The 21,582-nt window shown below is 37.2% G+C and overlaps 1 protein-coding gene across 4 annotated transcripts in view; it reads left to right on the top strand.

The window, feature by feature from the left end:
• The window catches only part of PHACTR2 (phosphatase and actin regulator 2), a 260,011-nt gene extending 238,702 nt beyond the window's left edge, over window positions 1-21,309 (top strand). For all 4 annotated transcript variants that reach the window (XM_027084669.1, XM_027084689.1, XM_027084679.1 and 1 more), the window contains 2 exons: window positions 6,444-6,520; window positions 14,519-21,309. In XM_027084669.1, coding sequence (XP_026940470.1) covers window positions 6,444-6,520; window positions 14,519-14,534 — 93 coding nt within the window. In that variant the 3' untranslated portion in view covers window positions 14,535-21,309. The remainder of the gene's footprint in view (window positions 1-6,443; window positions 6,521-14,518) is intronic.
• The last annotated feature ends 273 nt before the right edge of the window (window positions 21,310-21,582 follow it).

The raw sequence follows: 21,582 nt of genomic DNA, 5'->3' as shown, positions 1-21,582 counted from the left end.
AGAAGCTGTAGCCCGGCAGCCTAGAAAGGGGAGTGTCAGCTCACAAGTGGTTAGTAACATAGTGAAAGGAGGCATTTTAGCTGACTGACTGCGGTGGGGACCATGAGAATAAAACACAACCTCAAGAGTCTCGCTGTGAAGAAGAGGTATGATAAGGTAGACACCTGAGGGAAAATGATTGTGGAGGCTGAAAGCTTGAGTGAGTAGAATTGGAAAATAAGAATATGAAGGGAGTGATTTTTTAATTTATGGGAAATACCTGAGCAATCTTTTATGCCGTGAGGAAGGAGCCAAAAGAAAGGGAAAGTTTGCCTATATAGGAGAAAAAGTCAGTAAGTGCTAGAGTAGGGCATAATCAGTGGCGCAGCAGGTCAAGGATTATGCAGAAAAGGCAAGGAGGAAACCCTTGAGGTTGGGATGGAGAACACAGGCTGAGGAATGTGCCCTAAAAAAGGAGGCTTCCCCCAGGCAGGTGAAGTCCCTCAGATCGAGGGCAGCCATGAGGGCATGAAGAAGGCTGTGATACTCAGGTCGTGGGACAAGCTTACCATCAGTCAATACCAGGTTTCCTGTAGGAAATAGCAAGTTTATGTGTTACCAGTAATTGCCTATTAACTACTTAATGTGATTTCTTGCGCTTAGGCAAGAGTGACTCAGGTCACTCAGTGTTGTTCAGCTGACAGATGGGCTGCTCCGGAGGGTCCGAGGCGGCTTGTTTACGTATCTGGCGTCTTGGTGAGGATGGCTCAGAGGCTGGGCTTATTAGCAGCTGGGCTCAGCCAGGCCTGTCCACCAAAGCACAGACATATGGCCTCTTCAGCATGGCGGCCTCAGAGTTGTCAGGCTTCTTACGTGGCGGCTGGCTTGTCCCAGAGCAAGTGCCCCGAGAGAACCAGGTGAAAATTGCGTGGCCTTATCTGACCCAGCCTTAGAAGGCACCCAGCCTCGCTTCCACCACATTCTGTTAGTTCCCGGCAAGTCATAAGGTCAGCTCAGATTCAAGGGAAGGGGAATTAGCTCTGCCTTTCAGTGGGGGAGTGGTGGCAAGGTCATATTGCAGAAGAAGTGTGAGCTGGAGTTATTATTGCTGCCATCTTTGGAAAATGCAGTCTGCCGTATCCACCATTCCCAGTTATCACGTTACTCAAATGTTGAATTTCAGAAAGGCAGGTAGGGCGTGGCCAGGTAGATGATTAAAATCAGAGCAAGTGCAAAGTATACAAGCAGTGAGAGTCTAAATGATCAACCACCCTCATATGGAAACTACACTTTCCATACTCTAGAAATAGTCCTTCCTAACTCTTGTCTGTTGGTGGAAGGTAAAGTTTGTCCACCTCTAGCTATAACAGAGAGGATTTTTCTTTTTAATTTTGTGTTGAAACAAAAATAGATTTTTGTGCTGGACTTCTAGGCTGCAGGGGAGATGTACTTGGTCGAGTTTTCTTCTACAGGATTAATGTCTCTTCACGAGTAATTTGAAGGCACATGACTTTCACATCTCCCCTGGAGATGGAACCCTGAGCCCCAGAGCACAGCCAGAGGCCCTCCCTACTCACATCTGAGTCTCATTTTCTCCCTTTGGCATTGTCTCTTCCATTAACCCTGAGACCTTTGAAGGTCTAAAGGACTGCATTTTTAGAACCGGATTTGTATTGTAGGTTTTTTCTCCTTGAAGAAAACTAAGAATAATTTCTTTTAGAAAGAAAAAAATGTTGTATACTTTTAAAAGATAGAAAATAGAAAAAAGGCAGCAATGTAAAATGCTTTTAACATATAGTACTTCGTATATACACAAGTGACTTGTGTTTATTGGCAAAAATCAGAATATTCAAAAATACAAGAAGAGGAAATAATAATTACAGTGCACATCAATGCATGGTATTTTTTATTTTTATTTTTTTTGCGTACACGGGCCTCTCACTGTTGTGGCCTCTCCCGTTGCGGAGCACAGGGTCCGGACGCGCAGGCTCAGTGGCCATGGCTCACGGGCCCAGCCGCTCTGTGGCATGTGGGATCTTCCCGGACTGGGGCACGAACCCGTGTCCCCTGCATCGGCAGGCGGACTCTCAACCACTGCGCCACCAGGGAAGCCCCATGCGTGGTATTTATAAGAATTTCTAAAAATACTGTTTTCAACCTAACACTGAAAAAAATAATCTGTTTTCTCTAGATGTTAAAAGATTTATATAATGTAATGTTATTGCCCAGAGATACTAAAACTATCAATGGTCTTAGTATATATTTTATTTTAGAATGAAAACCCATGCTAATCATTATTATCGTAACAAGCATTTCTGGATTTCTGTTGTTTTTTACTTTAAAATATTCATAATATATGATGATAAGATTTATGATGATATATTTTTTCAATGTTAATCAATATAAAAGCCTATAATTTACCTTTATATTAAAAAAGAATTTTACTTTTTAACTTTTGAACTATATATCCCATTTAAAGAAAAAAAAACTATTGAAAGTAAATATTTCTACCTCTGCTCTCAAAATAAACACTGAACTTCCTGCCAGCCTAAAGGAACCATCCTTCTCTCTCTTTTCTTAGTACTATTTTCTTAGCCCCACTAAGATACCACTTTGCATTTAAAAATTTTTTTGAACTTCAAATATAAAGAAAAGGGGTCAGTAGCCAATTAGTCAATAACCAATCAATGCCCATTCTATGAAAACACTATGCTGGGTATTCTGGGGAATCTCATAGACCTGGTAGTCTTGTTAAACTGCCCAAAATGGGAAAGAGAAGTAGTGGGGAAAATGCATTATTAATTGTGAACTTGACTGAGCTTAAATCACCTTTAACATAAAATTTTTAATTTTAGAATATCTGTGCTTGGGTAGAACACTAGAAACAGATACACGTATAGTAAGATATCTGTGGCCTCTATAAATATATATGGCCTATATAGATACCTGTGCTGGAGTAGATGAGCCCTAAGGTGACAAGTAGAGCCAGAGAAGGCCATCAACTTGGCTTGAAGACCAAAGCGCCCACAGCAGTTGCCATCTCCCTGGGGTAAACCATGGAAGCTTCATGCAGAGAGGAGAGGGCAGGCTATGGAGCAGGGCGCTTCTGGGTTTGATTCCTAATTGGCCACTTGGTAGATGTTTGACCTTGACCAAGTCATTTAACTTGGGTTTCCTCACTAGTAAAATAGAGCTAATTATATCTATCCTGAGAATTTAGTAGATTATCTATAGAGTTCCAGCTCATCAATAAATGATAGCTCTTACCAGTATTACTTTCATGGTCAGGCTTGATAATCTAAGCTTTGTTCCCCATTGGTGACATTTTCATTACTCACTGAAGCCTCAGTTTACAGTCTAGTCTAAATTTATCCAATGAAAGAGAATCCGGAATTTTTCAGATGATACATGGGTTTGTCCAAGTTACTCAGTAGTCTTTTATTAAAACCCTTTTAATATATTAAATATTGTCTTAGATACTGGGGACATAAAGATGAATAGAACGTACCACCCTCCCAGGAATGCACTGTCTAAATAGGTCCTAGGGAAGACTGAGATTTTAATTCCATACAGAGATGTTCTTTGGCTTATTCATGGTTGCCCAGGCAGCAGAGAGTACACTTAGCTAACCATGGCGTTGCGCTTGATGAGTAGTCAAGAAATTCCCTCCATGTTAAACATCAGATTTTTATCAAAGAAATAAGCAAAGACATCGAAACGATGGGAGTTCAAGTTAATCCTCATAGCTCAGGTTATTTGCGAAGGCAGCAAGTCCATATATTCAACAAATCACCTCTTGCTTCTGGCCAGGCTGACCCCTGAGCTGACTGGGAGTGATAAGCAGACCTTCCATCACCAGTCATCACGAGTCAATCTTAAACTTAGTTCCAGTCATTTTTGTTTCTATTTTCCTTTCTATAATTCTCATGCTACCAAACAACACTACATATTTGGTGCCAGTACTGTCTCTTGTGGACTGGTTTTGTTTCAGTCTCAGAAATACCTAGTCTTGGCCGAATGACTCCCCATTGTTGACCCAACTCAGCACCATTCAGATTTCAGTCCCACTACATCAGCCTACCTCTTTCTATCCCATTATCTTTCAAAAAAATATCAGTCCCATTTACACTTATGTGAAGAGTTATTAGACTTAAACTCTGGTCTCGTTTGTATAGAAGAGAGTTAAAATTATTGTACATGTATTTCCCTAACATAAAGGGTATTTAATTACTTTTTTCCTCTCCGAACTCTCTCAGGAAACCTTCTCTTTAAATAGTAAGAAGGGGACTTCCCTGGCGGTCCAGTGGTTAAGACTCCACACTTCCAACTGCAGGGGGCGCAGGTTCGATGCCTGGTCAGGGAACTAAGTTCCCTCATGCTGCACGGTGCGGCCAAATAAATAAATATAAAAATAAATAAATAGTAAGAGGAAATAACTCTTGGAATAAAACTGCGGTCTTCAGTGAATTTTTAAAATGAGTATTGCATTTCTTTAACTGCCTATAGTCACATCTTCCTGATATATATATTCAAACAACCAGCCCCTGTAATTTCACATCACATTCATTGCCTATAACTGACTCATCATTTCTAATTACAAGCTAGCACACACAACATGGAGATCTGAGACAATTATCTGGATGACTTAGGCCCTGAAGCTCATTTTATTGGAAAGAGCGTGGGACTTGAAGTAAGAAGGCCTGTCTAGCACCATACGAAGTCACTACAGTATTACTGACTGTATCCCCTGTGCTATACATTACATTCGTATGACTTATGTATTTTGTAACTAGAAGTTTATACCTCTTAATCTCTCTCACCTATTTTACTCATCCCTCTGCTACACCCCTCCCACCCCGGCGACCACCAGTTTGTTCTCTGTATCTGTAAGTCTGTTTCTGTTTTGTTACGTTTGTTCATTTGTTTTGTTTTTTAGATTCCACATATAAATGAAATCATATGGTATTTGTCTTTCTCTGTCTGACTTAGTTTATTTAACATAATACCCTCTAGGTCCATCCATGTTGTTGCAAATGGCAAGGTTTCATTCTTTTTCATGGCTGAGTAATATTCCATTGTATATACGCACCACATCTTCTTTATCCATTCATCTGTCAGTGGACACTTGGGTTGATTAAGGAAGACTTCTTGATAGATATTATTGGTGATGAATATAGAGAGTTTTTGCTATTTTAGCTGGGTATCAGCCAGATACTGGTTCTGGGTATCAGTTTTTACAGTGAGTGAAACAAAGTATCCTCACTGTTGATCTCACTTGTGAAACAAGATATATTGTCTTATCACAGGGAACTTGTGGGCCCAGAAATATTTCTCTACTTGATTCATCCTCTTCCAAAAAACCATTAGCAGGAACCACTGCCACAGTCCCCAGCCTCAGGTTCCTCATAGAAACTACAGGGGCTGAGGAATATATTTGGAGAGACAAACAATCTACGACTATAGGATTTAAACATAACATTGAAAGCAGCATTGGGGAAAAGCTTGTATATTGCAGAGTGATAGCTAGTGATGGGAGAAAGCCAGAGAGAGGCCTCAAGGCTTTCTTCTGTCTTTTCCCTTTTCTAAAATACATCATTTTCCAACCACAAAGTAGATTTTCTTATCTCTCTGTAAAGCCATTCTCTGTGGTTTGTAATGTCATTCTGTTTCAGCTGAAGAGTCCATTTCTCAGAGGTTATGGGGATGCTTTTATTAGTATTTTTTCATTTACATGAGGAAAAACTTCTTCCTAGAAAAATTAGGAAATAAAGATAAGCACATAGTTGAAACCGAAAAACCATCCATGATCCAGCCAGTATTGTTAATACGTAACTAATGTTAACATTTTGATGAGTATCTCAGCTTTTCAACCTGAAAGGACATAGCATCTCTTCCAACCCCATCATGTACATGACATGGATTATGTGTTCAATAAATAGTAATAGTAATAGGATTCTACTTGATATTTTCTTTGAGTGGCTTGAAGTGTTGTGCTGAAATTTTTAATTCTAATTGTCTAAACTTTCAATATAAAAGAATAAACAGCAGTTGCCTTCTCTGTAGCTCTGTGGTAGCTCGTCAAAGCCATGTTGCTGTGGGTGGTATGACATGCAGAACTTTCATAGGAAAATGATATTGTTTCTCAAAAAGTCTCATGACCTGTGCTATCCTTGTGGTTATCGAGGATGGGGCATGTGGGTGACTCATAGATCAGGCCCCACGGTGAATTTGGCAAAGGCCTCCTTCATCTCTGCCTTGCCAATGTCACCTGAAGGAAATCTGTCCTGGTTTTTGTTTGGCTGTAGTATTGACATTTCATTTGTAATATACCTTTACCTAGTAGAAATTAGAAATGCCTTTCTCCAAGACATTTCATCAAAGAATGTCTGCTTCATTGATGCTATGTATACTGAGGAAATATGTGATCTAAATAACAATTCAGTTTATGTATTTTTCCTATTTAGGCGGCAATAAGGAAAGAACTAAATGAATTTAAAAGTACAGAAATGGAAGTTCATGAAGAGAGTCGACAGTTTACCAGGTAGGTAAACAAAATGCAGTTGAGCAAATTAAAAATGAGTAAGATGGTAAACTTATGTTGCATGTATTTCATCACAATTAAAAATTTTTTAAAAATATAGTTTAACACAACACCCACTATCTAGTGAGCATTTCTAAAATTAAGTCTTTTTTTTTCTTTCAAAGAAGTCTGAATCATTCCAAAGGGCTATGTTTTCATTTCTTTCTTAGTTTTATTTTCTGGCCCCGAAAACAAGTATCAGCGTCATTTATTCTGCTCTTGAAGAGACTCCGTTGAAGTTTTATACCCAGAACAGATGCTGGTGAGAGCCAGTTTGGGCACATATGTGTCTGCTTTGAACTCACGTAACTCAGTTTGGGCACGTATGTGTCTGCTTTGAACTCACGTAATTTTTAGAAGACGTAGCTTAGAAAGGAATTCGATGTTTACTGCTGCCACAGAAGATCACTATACTCCTACCATTTTTCCTCCCAACACACTTCAGTTTCACAAGCTGCTAAAACCAGAAGGGACCCGAATGATCATGTAGTCTGATCCCCCTACTTCACAGATGTTCTGTTTATTTCTCTCGTGGGTTTACGTGCTTTGCTACATGTAACAGGTATTATATAAGATTTTTCAAAGAATTTGCATGCGAATCAAATCTTTGAAAGCTTGAATTGCTAAAAAACATACGAGGACAGATGATTACGTGAAGAATACCATGGTAGGTCTTTCTGGAAAGCAGATACTGATCCCAAGACTAGAAACAGCCTCTGTAGCGCAGCCATACATCGTGGTACGACAGCATCTGCAGTGGTTCCTGTTGGTGGTGGTGTTCCCTGCTGGGGAGCGTGTCCCATGATAAGGGCAGTGGTGATGTATCTTCATAATTTAATAGCAAATCCCTTCCCTGAGGCTTATGGGGGCCTGCTTGCTCCATAGCTGTTGGTCCTATAATAATGTCTGGCATGTAGAAGAAATTCCCCTTTCTCCTAGGGATAGTTCTTCCTTATTTGTTTTGTTTTCTCCTGTATCATATTTATTTGTGAATGCATGTAGGGCTTTTAGATGTCCTGAATATATAGACTTTTTCTCTATTTGAGTGCTTTATCCTATGATAATCTACTCTTGGACCCATCACCTTCCCATATCAAGCAGACCTATTTGTCCTCTCCTTTTCTCCCTTCCACTTCTGGGGTCAGGAAGAGTTCATGCTAATATCTGACACTGTGGTCACACTTCTCCAGTTAAGTTGATCATCATAAGGCAGCTGGATATTTATGGTGACATTGAGCTGGGTGGGACCTCCAGGAAACTGGGGAGATGCCATGTGTTTGTGTCGCTGAGTCCTCACCCTGAGAGTCCTGAGATGTAGTGACTGCACGCAACCCAGTTTTTGACATTTAGGATAGTTCTACATCTGTATAGTTTTCCTAGGAATTGTAGTAACTGATTAACTCATTTTCATTTGATAGCATTGTATGAAGAATAAATTACAATAGAAATAATCAAATTTTTTAAGTGCACTTATACAAAAGTTCTCATTTTATGAAAATTAAACATTTATACTCACATAGGTCCTTCTTCTTCTGTTGTACACTGTGACCAAGTAAAAACAGTAGGATGTAGGGAGAAATGAAGTTCATTTCTTTTTTATCTATATATTCTTATGTACACAAATAATATATTCTAATTAAGCATTCAAACATCACAAAAATCTATCAAGGAAAACTGAAACCTTCCTTCACTCCTTCCCCAAATTCATCCCCATTCTCACAGGAACCACTGGTAAAAGTTTGGTGTAGATCTTTGTAGAGAGTTTTCTGTACATTCACAAACATGTATATATATGTGATATATGTGTAGGTACTTATATGCATTTCTGTACCCCTCTCAGTTATACACAAAGACAGCATCTAGAAAATCTGTCCATGTTAGCATATATTTCATTCATTTGAATGACTCTATGGCATTTCATAGATAATACAGTATGCTGTAAGTTGTTGAACAATTATTCTATTGATGGATGTTTATGAAAGTTTCATTTTTCCATTATTTAAACAATGCTACCTTGACTTTCTTTGTAAATACACTCTTTTGCATACATGCCAATATTTCTGTAGTATCCGAGTATTTGCTATATCCACTAAATATATATTTTCTAACATTTTGAGAGATTACTATTCTCTTTCCAAAGGACACAGTTTTCATTGCGACCTCCAGTTTATGAACATGACTGGTCTACTCACCTTCGTCAGTATTTTGGGGCGGTGGGGGTTCTAAAGAATGAACAATAATATCCTAGTTCATTGATTTCTGTAAGGCTAGGCATTTTTACATATTCTTATTGATTTTTTTCTAATTTGCTGTGCTTTGACCAGTTCTCTTTGGAGTTGTTTGTATTTTTCATATGGATTAGTACAACTTCCTTAAATATTGTGGCTATCGGCCCTTTGTTACATGTGTCACAATACTGTCCCCCAATCTGTAGTTAATGTTTTAACTCTTTTTACGGTCTTTTGTTTAAATTTTTTTATATTCAAATTTGTGTATATTGTTATGTTTTAGTTCATTATTTTGTGTCTTATGGAGGATGGCCAAGATTATAAAACTCATCTTTGATTTTTATATGTGCTTTTTTTTAATACTTAAATCTTTCATTCATCGGGCATTTATTTGTATGTATGATTCAAAGGAGTAAACTAACTTTACTGTGTTCTATTTTTGTTGTTGTTGTTGACTTTCTTTGTTCTAAATCAATAATCAATTGTCCCTATGCCATTTGTTTCCCCCTTTATGTGAAATTCTTCTTTATTAAAAGAAGACCATTAAGGATCAATTTCCAGATTCTGTATTGGGTTCTAATGAGCTGTTGTCTGTCCTGGCACTGTGTCACACAGTTTAATTAGAATAGATTTGTAGTATATTTTTAAATCTGATGGAGTCTTTTTCACCTTTAAAATTCTATTGGCTATTTTTCTGTATTTATTCATCTATAGAAATTTGGAGTGTTTGTGTGTGCCGTAAAATAGTCAATTGTTATCTTCATTGTTTAAGCAAATATTAATAGATGCAAACAGGGATGACTGCATTTCAAGAGAAAATCATAGGCTTTCTTTTTTTTAACAGCTGATACAAAGGTAAGCTTTAAAAGTTTTCCCAAAAATGTATTGGTTAACACTCTTAAAAATGTCTTTTAAAGACACTGGTGGAGGAAGGGGTGAATTAGGTGAAGGGGATTAAGAGGTACAAACTTCCAGTTATAAAATAAATAAGCCATGAGAGTGTAATATACAGCATGGGGAATATAGTCAGTAATATTGTAATAACTTTGTATGGCGACAGATGGTAACAGACTTATCATGGTGATCACTTCATAATGTATAAAAATACTGAATCACTATGTTGTATTTCTGAAACAAATATAATATTATAAGTCAATTATAGTTCAATTTTTTAGAAAATTAAATTTCTGGATAAGGAAAAATTAAATATTCATATCACTAAGACAAATATTCCTTGCTTAAGTATTCTTTAAAACTTGGCAGTAAAGCAAATGTCTCCTGTGATTTTTCCATCAATGTATATTACATCATTAGAATTGTATTCCAGTAGAGAAATATTTAGGCTCTGAGACATAAAAATAATACTTATGATTTTTTAAGTTGTTTTCAGTATTTCTTTTAAAAGGTGAAAGGTTTGGTAAATACTGCTTAGTCTTATCAAAATAATACAAACATATGATAATGTTTTACATTTAGAAAATTGCTCATGTAGGAGATGGTGGTGCCTTTAGTCTCAGCCACCCTTGGAAGGAATAAACATGCCATGGATCATGACCTGGCTATTTAAATGCAACCCAGATAGAGAGCAGCTCACTTATTAGCCTTTCTCATTAGTGCCAGAGGTTATCTCCTTATATCAAGTAAGCCTTCCCTTCAAAATCAAAACCTATTAACTGCCTGTGATTTAGAGTGGTTCATAAAAGGGTTGAGACAGCCCTGCTTCTTCTGCCCAGGCACCTCTTCATCCAGTGATGATCTCCCACACAGTGATGTATCAGTCAACACTGGGAGGATGCATTCCTATACACAGCTTCCTTTGCTTCTGTATCTCTGTAGAGAGTCACAAAAAGCTGGTAACATTGGTTGCCTCTGGGAGGGAAATCAGATGACTGGGGCAGGCATGGTGGGGGAGACTTCACTATTCACCCTTACGAACCTTTTGAATTTTTGAAACATAAGAATTTATTACCTAGTCAAGAAAAAAATATTTAAGAGAAAAAAATGAAGGATCTATTTCCGAAGTCCTCTTTCTGTAAATGAGGAGTCCATCATGGTGGCTTTTCATGAAGAGTGTGCTGGCAGTAATACTGTGGTATTACTGCTGTTCCTGTACCGAGAAGACACCTCTGAAAACTCCATCCTGGAGTACGTTCTCTGCATGTTTGACCTGAAGAGGGATTGTAGCGATCCACTCTTTCATCTAATTCCCCCAGTTTCTCCAGATGGCTCTTGGAATTGGAATGCATTCTAGGGTCATGTGAGAAACATGAGGATAAGTGATCCCCATAAGAATTCATCCTTTGGCCTGCAAGGTACCAGGATTTAACCTCTGTTTTTTAGAACACTTGCTGCCTGTCCAGACACATACTGTTTTTTTCTCCCCCTCAGCAGCTGCCCACCCAGCCTACTGTTCAAAACCCAGAAGACCATTTGAAGGGCACTGTACTATTAAATGGGGCCATTGCATTCTGGAAACAGATCACCATGGCAAGGAAAACCCACTTCCCTTTCCATAGTAAATGGGGTTTCTACAATTTAAAATAATTCTCTAAATTATAAAGACATGTAAATTGTTCGAAAACAATTTACGTAAAAACTAAACTTTAAAATGGTTACAGCTGAATGGTAGGATCTATGGTTAGTTATAACCTTTGGATATTTTCTGATTTCCAAATTTTTTAAAATGTCAACATGTATCAGATTTATAATCAAGAGAGAATATTGCTTTTAAAAACAGACTTTGAATTTTGTAAATAAGAACATTTTTAGAGTATGCAAAGTAGCATTTTCATATATATAATTTTATTAGCTTTTAAATTGTTTGCTTATTATATTAAGCAAAGGATCATTAAATTGACAACTCTTAGAGTCAGAACGGACCTCAAGAGATTATTGGCATAATGTTAAGTGGAAAAATCCAGATACTGACTAAAGGTGTGTGTGTATGTGTGTGTGTGTGTGTGTGTGTGTGTGTGTGTGTGTGTGTGTGTGTATGTATATGTATATATATGGCAGTGGTTTGTTTTATTTTAAAATTCAGATGCATAGAAGAAAAATAAGAAACAACGTTAAAACACTCAGCCTTAAAAAAGAATGAAATATTGCCACTTGTAGCAACATGGATGGACCTACAGAATATCATACTAAGCAAAGTAAATCAGAGAAAGACACATATTATACGTTATCACCTAGGTATGGAATCTAAAAAATAATACACCTGAATCTATATACAAAACAGAAACAGACTCACAGACACAGGAAATAAACTTATGGTTACCAAAGGGAAAACGGGGGGTGGGAGGGATAAATTAGGAGTATGGGATTAACAGATACAAACTACTATACATAAAATACATAAGCAACAAGGATTTACTGTATAACATACAGAACTATATTCAATATCTTGTAATAACCTGTAATGGCAAATAATCTGAATACATATATATATATATAACTGAATCACTTTGCTATATACCTGAAACTCCAACAATATTATAAATCAATGGTACTTCAATGTACATAAAGAAATAAATAAATGCAAATAATGCCAAACCTTATAAAAAAAACTCTTAATGATTTGTTATAGAGAGAGCCTATAGGTGTTTTTTTTCCTTTTCTCTACCTTTCAAATTTCCTAATGTAGCTATGTTGAGGGGTGTGTGTGTGTGTGTGTGTGTGTGTGTGTGTGTGTGTGTGTATTTAAAGAAATTTTCTCATTCTGTTACACCTTAAGCTATTACTATCCAATGTGGATTTACAGATAAATTAAACCACTCTTTGAGCTTCTAGATAGGTTTATCAAAATGTGACATGGCAGGAACTACACCTGTGACCTCAATAAACATTAATTCAGGGCCCCTCTACAGAGAAATGAGAAGGCTGCTTCTGCATACTCATTTCTCTCTTGGGTGCTCCATTTATTTAATACCTGGACAGAAACTAAAAAGAATTGCAAAATGCTGCTTCGACCACCAGAGTTGCAAGCATGGTTGCCTATTCAGACTAACAAAATCCCATCCAGCATGTCATCTGACTCCGGTTGAACAAGGCGCAGTGGTTTAGGAGAGTCTCCTCATTTGTTTAACGTAAGTGTATGTGCCGTGACCATTGAACCCTTTTAAATAAAGGGAAAATGAATTATTCAGGATTTCTGTATATATCAATTAGGAAATTATAGGAAAGTAATATTTTACACTTTGTGAGTAATTTCATATTTTATATTATCTGAATGAATTTATAGGAAGGTGAGGACATTTTTATATATTAATTTGTAGAGGAACTGTTATGGAAAATAACTATCTTTACCTGAATTCCATGACTTAAAATTAGCTTTTTCCTCCTATTCACTCCCTCTCAACAGTATGAAAATAAGAAAGATTTATTGCAGTTTTAACAAGAAGAAGAAAATATAGATAACTTCAAATTTGAGTTGCAGGAAAGTTCTGAAGAAAGGGTGGACGAAAAGCTTAAGTATCCTGAGAGCACAGTAAACCTATTTATTGCTTCATCAACTTGAAGCCTAAAGCCAAAACTGTCATTCTGTTAGATAGGCAAACTTCCCCCGAGGTAAAGCTGAACTTCATGTACCTTAAAATGAACGCAAACCACTGAGTAGTACCAAACTTAAGAATAATTTGCATTTTAGGACCTCTAACCATAAAATTTAAGAGTTGATTTTGAAGATAAGATGCCTAATTTAAATAGGATATAAATGTCCTTTTCTGATTGGATAGTGCAAGAAAATATACGGGTTTTTTGACCAGATCTGGGCAGTGCATATGAAGAGAGGTTACATTTATTTATTTATTTTAATTTTGGCTGCACTGTCTTAGTTGCGGCACACGGGATCTTCACTGCGGCATGTGGGATCATTTAGTTGCAGCGTGCCAACTTCTTAGTTGCGGCATGCGGGCTTCTCAGTTGCGGCAAGCGGGATCTACTTCCCTGACCAGGGATCGAACCTGGGCCTCCTGCATTGGGAGCACAGTCTTACCCACTGGACCACCAGGGAAGTCCTGAGGTAGCACTTCTGACCCCCTGCAGCTTTGTCAGCATATTATTGCAGTCACAGTATTGGTTAGTCATCTTCCTTTCTTCACCAACGTAGGAGCTGTGCTGATGATGACCTGACCTTCCAACAAAATCCAGTCTGTGAACTCTTTCTCTAATGGATCCATGGGCAAATAGTAGCAAATTGTAGTGTCCTGCTAATTTTTGGAAATTAAAAGCAGGACACTTTCCAGGAAAATGCTTCGCTTTAAAAGGTTCTAAATCTCTCCTGGTCCATTGGCTACTTTGTTGCCCGATCTGATTTTTTTTTTTTTTTTTTTTTGCGGTAGACGGGCCTCTCACTGTTGTGGCCTCTCCCGTTGTGGAGCACAGGCTCCGGACGCGCAGGCTCAGCGGCCATGGCTCACGGGCCCAGCCGCTCCGCGGCATGTGGGATCTTCCCGGACCGGGGCACGAACCCGCGTCCCCTGCATCGGCAGGCGGACTCTCAACCACCGCGCCACCAGGGAAGCCCAAGCAGCATCTTTTGTAGAGGGGCTGTCTCTGCTTTCCCACGTGACGTTTATAATGGTATTCTGTTCTGACAGTAACTTAGAACAGTAATTCAGTTGGGGATGCTAGAGCTGCCTTTGATCAGAAACATTGCTATAACTTATTCATTTCACTGAATGCAGAGTTGTGTTTCTCTACTGTCTCACAGAGTTTCTGTTTCATATTTCAGGTTTCATCGTCCATAACGAAGTGCGGGACTCTTTGGAAACAGACTGATCATCTTTGGGGGAATCCTCGCTTCCTGAAAACCTGATATTGCACTGGGATTTGAATGTGTGTGTTTCCGTTTAACTTGTGGTGATGGAAGCGTGTGGAACGTGCTCCCCACCTATACAGCCCGGATAGGCCAACAAGCAAAGGGAAGGGTGCAGCGACTCTGCTGTCCAGCATGTGGATTGATGGTAAGGGGATACCATGGTTACACCACTTATTCTTCATCAGGAGTTTTAATCAAAGAAGATGAGCAGAAGACAATCGCTGGTTCCCTGTTGCCAGAAAGCCACATTTAAGAGTGCAAGTTAAAGAAGAATGGGGAATGGAATTTCTGAGCACTGGAGAGGGGTGGGGGGTTGAAAATCAGAAAGCAAGAGAAGTACTTCATTATGTTAATGAAAAGAAGAAATGGAAGCATAAAGGTATTTTCAAAGTAGGCTTTTGGTAGTTGAGAACTTATTAAGGGATTTGGGAGTTTAATCACCCAAGGTGGATTTCCTAAAGACCTGACCCTAGAAGAATATTCTTGTTTCATCATTATATTGGTACAGTGTCGTACCATTATTTTTTTGTTGTGCCAGTGAATTCAGTTGCCAGAAATAAGTCTGAGTGTTTTCATGTACCTTTTTCTGAAATGCGAGAGGCTTTTCCTGACTCTTAATAAGCATGCTTACCCAAATTTTGTTGCATGCTTTAAGTAGCATAGCTAGACATACTTTACATTTTTTTTTTAATACTCCTTATCTAATGTACCAACCTTCCACGAGGATTATAGGACTGGGAATAAAGTCAGACGTAATTATTCGACCCTTTAAATCTGTAGCAGGCTTTAGAAATAAATCTTTTGGTCTTTCCCTAGCTTGATTATCTCCAATGTTGAAACCATCGTACTTGATCTGAAGAAGATAATATCGACAATCATGGCACCTTTTTAAAAAGTCTGAATCCAAAGTTAAAACTTAAGCGAAATGCAAGTTTTCTGCCAGCAGTTAGCTCTGAATAGGAATGAAAAGAACTACTTATTTTCCATGCTGCATTAAGTTGGATTGCTGCTATTAAAAAAATAAAGCACATGGATTAAAAAAATACTCACCCAGAGACTTAAAAGAACAGAAAATTTCTGCTAAGTTGTAAGTGAGGAGAACCTCATTTGATATTTTAGGAGTCTGCAGATTGCATCCATAAATATAGCATTGACTTTCAGTGCAAAATAATCAGTGAGATTAAAGTTATGGAAGATTTCCCTTTGAGCCTACAGTCAATATCGTTTACATTAAGAAGTCCTCTATTGTCATCTTACTGTTTTCCATGGAGTCACAGGCATAGTATGGCTTCTGCTCCCAAGTACAAATGACCATATTGTAAATACCACCTTGCATTTCATTGTTCTTTCATGATTATTTTGTGCCCCTTTTATTAAAAACACATGAGACGTATAACAACAAGACAAGACCCAAATAGACTTTATTTTATTCTCAGAGTTTGGACTAGGATTTTCTGAAATGATTCTGTTGCATTATATGGAAAACTCTAATTTTCTATTTCAACCAAAAGGCAAACATTTAATCTGGTGGACAAATTTGGATCCTGCCATTCATTTACATTTTAAAGAACCACTTAAAATTGGATGATTTTGCTTCAAAAATAAAAAAAAATTTAGTCCCACTTAGCCTATTACAAAAAGCCAGGACCGTTTTATAACTAAGAAAAGTAGCCAGCGTTGCTGACACCTCTTGCTGTACTCAGCTATATGCGTTAATAAAATAAACCTAGAATTCTACACTATTGTCATGTCCTTGATAGAGTAAGACGTATTTTTGTTTTGAAAAACTTTTTCTGCATGCCCAAGTGTCTTTCTCTGGCTGAAGTTTTATCCATTTCATAGTGTTTAAATCCAGCCACAGATATTAACTAGGTTCCAGTTTTTTGCTGAAGCCATGTTTTTCCTTATGATATTGTTTTATTGTCATTTTAGTGTCTTGGGAAAAATACCAAGGAATGTAGTGTTATTTTAATTTTCTATACTTATAATCTTAGAACATCATTTTAATTTCTAATCACAAGGCCCCTATAAAAATGGTAAATATAAGACATTTATCACTGTTTTATCACTCAAGATACATATCATAGAAAGTCTCTATTTGGTTGATAAAAGGAACCATTTTTTTCCCACTAGCAGTACATGTGATACAGTTTTTTTATTCCCTACACTGAGATGCACTCGGTACAAAAATGAAACTCTGGTCCCTCAATATATTGTTTCCCTTGTATGATATGTCAGATTTATGAACTACCCATACTTTTTCTTCTAATGATTGACATGTTTAGGGAAAAGTTTAAAAGTCAAAAAAATTAACCAATACTAGTTTAATTTTTAAGAATTGGAACCACAAATTATTTCATCAGAATGACCCTTTAAATAAAAAGCTATGGAAAGAATGGAAGGATTATGAGCCAAGCTATATTTTGCGGAATGAAGCTCTATTTTAATAGATAATTTTACTTTTTTTTAATGTCTTTCTTGGACTATAATTGCTTTACCATGTTGTGTTAGTTTCTGCTGTATAACAAACAAAATGAATCTGCTATACGTATCCATACATCCCCATATCCCCAGTAGCTAATTTTAAAAGGCAGAAACACTGCATATCCATCTCAGCAGCCCATCTTGCCTGCAGCCCTAAAAGGATACAAAGATGTGGACCACCCTCCATAGAATTATGTATCCGCCTAATGCCAGCATTTCTGCAATACAACCGATAAGCTACGGTTCTATAAAAATACATGTTTATGGGAATTGGGTTGTTGTAATACAACACCAGGGTTTTTCCTATTTAAAGTGCAACATTAGGCTGACGTAGAAGAAGTGAGTGGTTTTCCTGGGTCCCTAAGATGTGATTAAGGAAGAGAACAAATCCATCTCCAGAAAGGTCACAGGCAGGAAAAAACTAGACAGACTGTAAAAACCAAAGTGACCATTTCCATCTTTTTTAAAATGGAGAAAAAGAACAGTAACAGTAAGGTAGTAAGAAGATGCCATTAGCTTTATCAGCATCTTCATGGTCATTACCAATTAGGCTGACAAAACTAGTTCTCCAGTGATTAGTGTTAATTTTTGGCAGCCCTGCCTGATAATTTCCTGTGGTGTGAAATGTCTAGCATTTTCTTTTTGTTCAATATAGTTTACCTTTATGATAATTCCTAAAATTATTTAGATGAAATCTATAATATTCAGAGAACTAGTTTGGGTATTTGAACAGCTGTTTTAAATGGAGAAAAAAGCACACTCGTCCATCTGATTTACCCAGAAAAACCGACTTTCTGGTTTCATTTTCATACCCTTTTATTAGCATAATGATTGTAATCACTTATCTTTCTCTTATGTTAGTAAATATATTGTTTGTAGAAAGTTCTAAAATGTCAGTGAAAATCTTTTTAAGGAAGTAGAGGAATTGAATACACCCTTGAATAATCATCGAATATTGAAAATGAGAGATAAGTCCTTAAAACCCATAACTCAGGTTTTACAACCTGCAGTTAATTCAGTGTTGCATTGGCACTTAAAAAAAATACAGTAACTTACACTTAAAAAAGAGAAAAATTTGCATTAACATTGCATATCCTAATGTGTACCACATTTTAACACAAAAACAGGCATTGTATTTATACTTAATAGAGTCAGACACAACTTTCACAAATTATACTGTATTCACAATAGAAAAAAGCAACCTTGTCTATCACATAGTAGTATCTCCACATTTAAACAGTGAAAGCTCTTCAAAAATGTCATATTATTTCTTTAATTCGTCCCATCAGCACATTTCACACAGAGTGAGAAATCGTTCTCAGAATAGGTGAGATGGAATCAAGCTAGTACAAGATACATCAATTTATGTCATTTCATCGGTATGGTAGCTTAAACATTCCTAGATCCAATCATATTATTAAGCCTAATCTTACTAGTGAAAGTATATACTTTGAGACAATAATTAATTTCTTCACATTGTTAGAGAATGTTATGAGCACTAAGGAACCACTAAGATGCAATTTATTTACAAAGTTTTCCCTTGGCCACTTGAACTGGCTGATCTTCCACTATTGGGCATTTGAGTATATGTCACATTGTTTTACTTGCCAAAGCAGAATGAAATTTTGGAGCTGAAATATGTCCTAGACGGGAGTGCAACAGCAAAAGTAATCATCAAATTAATAGGACCATCTTTCTGAGAGAAAGCACATCTCCAAATAGTTGACACGCAAGTTTCAAAGAGCAGCATGAGGCGTTATTATAATTTGGCAGTGATCAAAGCGTGGTAGGACAAGGGTAGAATACTCCCAACCCATTCTCATTTTCACTTTCCACTTACTTTTTGTAATCATTAAGCTTAAGCTCTTTATGGAAATGCAAACCACCATTAACATTTCTAGGAAAGAACTGAAAAAATAGCCCACTTACGCTTTTTCAAAGACAGGTTTATCCCAAATTAAGAAATCCTATTGTACACGCTATAAGATTTCTGGCAAAAAGAGAGAATCCTATAGCAGCTATTCCCACCAAAAGCCAACCCTATAGGCAAGGGTCATTTTTAGCTAGGCTAGGATTTACTGCACAGAAAAATGTCATTTAGCTTTTCACATTGCTAGCACAGCTGCACATATGAGCAAAGCACTCCATCAGTGTTTCTCAGTGGGGTACTGTTGGCATTTGGAGCTGGGCAATTCTTTTCGTACAGAAATGTCCCACACATTGCAAGATGTTTACTCTCCCAGGCCCCTGCTGCCTAAATGCCAGTTGTATGCCCAGCCATTGTAAATACGAAAAGTAAAAAGCGCTCCCCCATGTTCAGATGCCCTCCTGGGAGGGCAGTACCTCCTCCCTTAAATGCCACTGTCTACTGCAATTTGAGGACACAGGAAAAAGTGTCTATCTCAAAACATCATCTTGACTCCCTTGCATTTCTTTGGGCCCTGAGTAGTTTCCTCCCCCATCATCTTTCTAGCCTTTTGTTTCTAGCCTTCTGATGCAGCTTTAGTTTACCAGTTCTTCAGGGAGGAGGTTACTGAGTAGCCTAGGCAGTTCCGACAGGCATAGTCGCTTGATTAGTCCCTGTATGTACTTAAAGGGGAGATTTCACATGAAGTACACTTTTTTTTTTTTTTTTTTTTTGCCTCACAATTTTACCTCAGAACTACACTGTTGGTCATAATCCTTGTCAATGTCATGAGGATCATTGCATGGCTTAACCACAAACACGACAGCTAACAGTCCACATAAACAAAACTCTTGGTCTATGAAAATCACCATTAGATTTCACCTGGTAAGCTGCATCCCATGAGTTCCCAAACAATTGCCTCTTTATCCTATTAAAGAAGCATTTAATCCACATGCACATGCTTGAATTCCCCCCTGCATAAATATAGCCATGCAGTTCAACTTTTCTTAGATTTGTGAATACTAAATTATGAAGGAAACATGGGTGAGCTGTGGATTGCTTGCATATCGTTCATACTTCGACGATGATCATACACAAAATGAGTTTTACCTAGGTGAAACATTATACTATACTAACAGTACATAAACAGACTTATTCCTTTCGTAACTTTTTATCTCCAAAACTGAATGGTAAATATGTCTCGAAATTATTTGGACGTATTGTGGCTAACAGATCGAATGAAGTTAGCCACTATAATTTTTTTCAATACTAAAATTTCTAAATATCTTTTCTGAAGCAGAGCGACTCAGTCAATAAAGGTGATTATATTGTGAATTTTTAGATGGTGCTTAAGAATTCTTGTGAAATACTTTTTTTTTTTTTTTTAAGAATAAATTGAAGGGAGTAAATGAGGCAGAATGCCACTCCACCCTCAGGTCAATTTTGTGGTATGTTAAAATGCCAATGATATTTGTGCCACTTGCCAATTTAGGGGGCTTTTCCCTTACTGGATGTTTTGTTATAGTTTGACTATGTATACATTGCTTAGAGAACTTCCACAAGAAATCGCCATGGCAATGCTAACTCGCATTCAAAAACAACCTGAATGAATCTAGGGTCAAACCACTTTCATCACTAAAAATATAGGCACTAATTTTTATTTTTATTTTTTAAAATATTTCTTCTGTGGCTTAGAAATGTGCCAATGTGTTCAAAACATTCTGCACCAATTTCACCAGATTTAGTACCTACTAAAAACTCAAACTAGTCATCTTTTTTCTGTGTAACAGTGATTTTTATATAAAGAACTATATGCATTCTTTCGTTATTTCAAGCTTTGGTGGAAGTGATAAGATTGGTAAGCTGTGATCGTTATCAGACTGAATGATTTCTAATTTCCAGTGAGTGATCTAACCCTACATATTACACAGGTATAGTATCTGTGACTATAAATAACTGGAACTGTGTACTGATTACATGACAGTTTCTCTTTTTTGTTGTTGTTCTTAAACCTGTACTGTATTATAGTATGTGGGTATAAATATCTACAAGTATACACACATATGTATATGTAATTCCACTATTGTAACCTGAAAGACTATGTATTATCTTTTTTATTCCGTATTGGTGTTTGTGTTATTTAAAAAGCAAAATTATGCTCTATGTAGTTGTATAATATTGTAGGATACTTTGCTGTGCACAATTCCAAGTGCCTTAGAACATTGTTTAGCTTTCTTAAGTATATATAAATGCATATATGTATAAAATTGGGAAAAGTTACCTCAATAAAATCATTGGGAAGTTCCCAGCTTCAGTTTGTTCCAATTTCTATTGTATTCAGACAGTGCTCGGTATTTTTAAATTAACAGCTCACAGAGTCCTCACCTGTAAAGCAATAAGACAGCTTTTCTAATTGCCTGTAATTTCAACTCTTCCTGACTTAAAATTTTTTGTATTTAAGTCCTCGTGGTTTGTACTTTTTTTTTTTTTTTTTTGCGGTACGCGGGCCTCTCACTGTTGTGGCCACTCCCGTTGAGGAGCACAGGCTCCGGACACGCAGGCTCAGCAGCCATGGCTCACAGGCCCA

Source organism: Aethalodelphis obliquidens, unplaced genomic scaffold, assembly GCF_003676395.1.
Source record: "Aethalodelphis obliquidens isolate GAN/ISIS:26980383/991018 unplaced genomic scaffold, ASM367639v1 scaffold3, whole genome shotgun sequence".
In the NCBI taxonomy this organism is placed as follows: Eukaryota; Metazoa; Chordata; class Mammalia; order Artiodactyla; family Delphinidae; genus Aethalodelphis; species Aethalodelphis obliquidens.
This window is presented reverse-complemented; position numbering and strand designations above follow the sequence as displayed.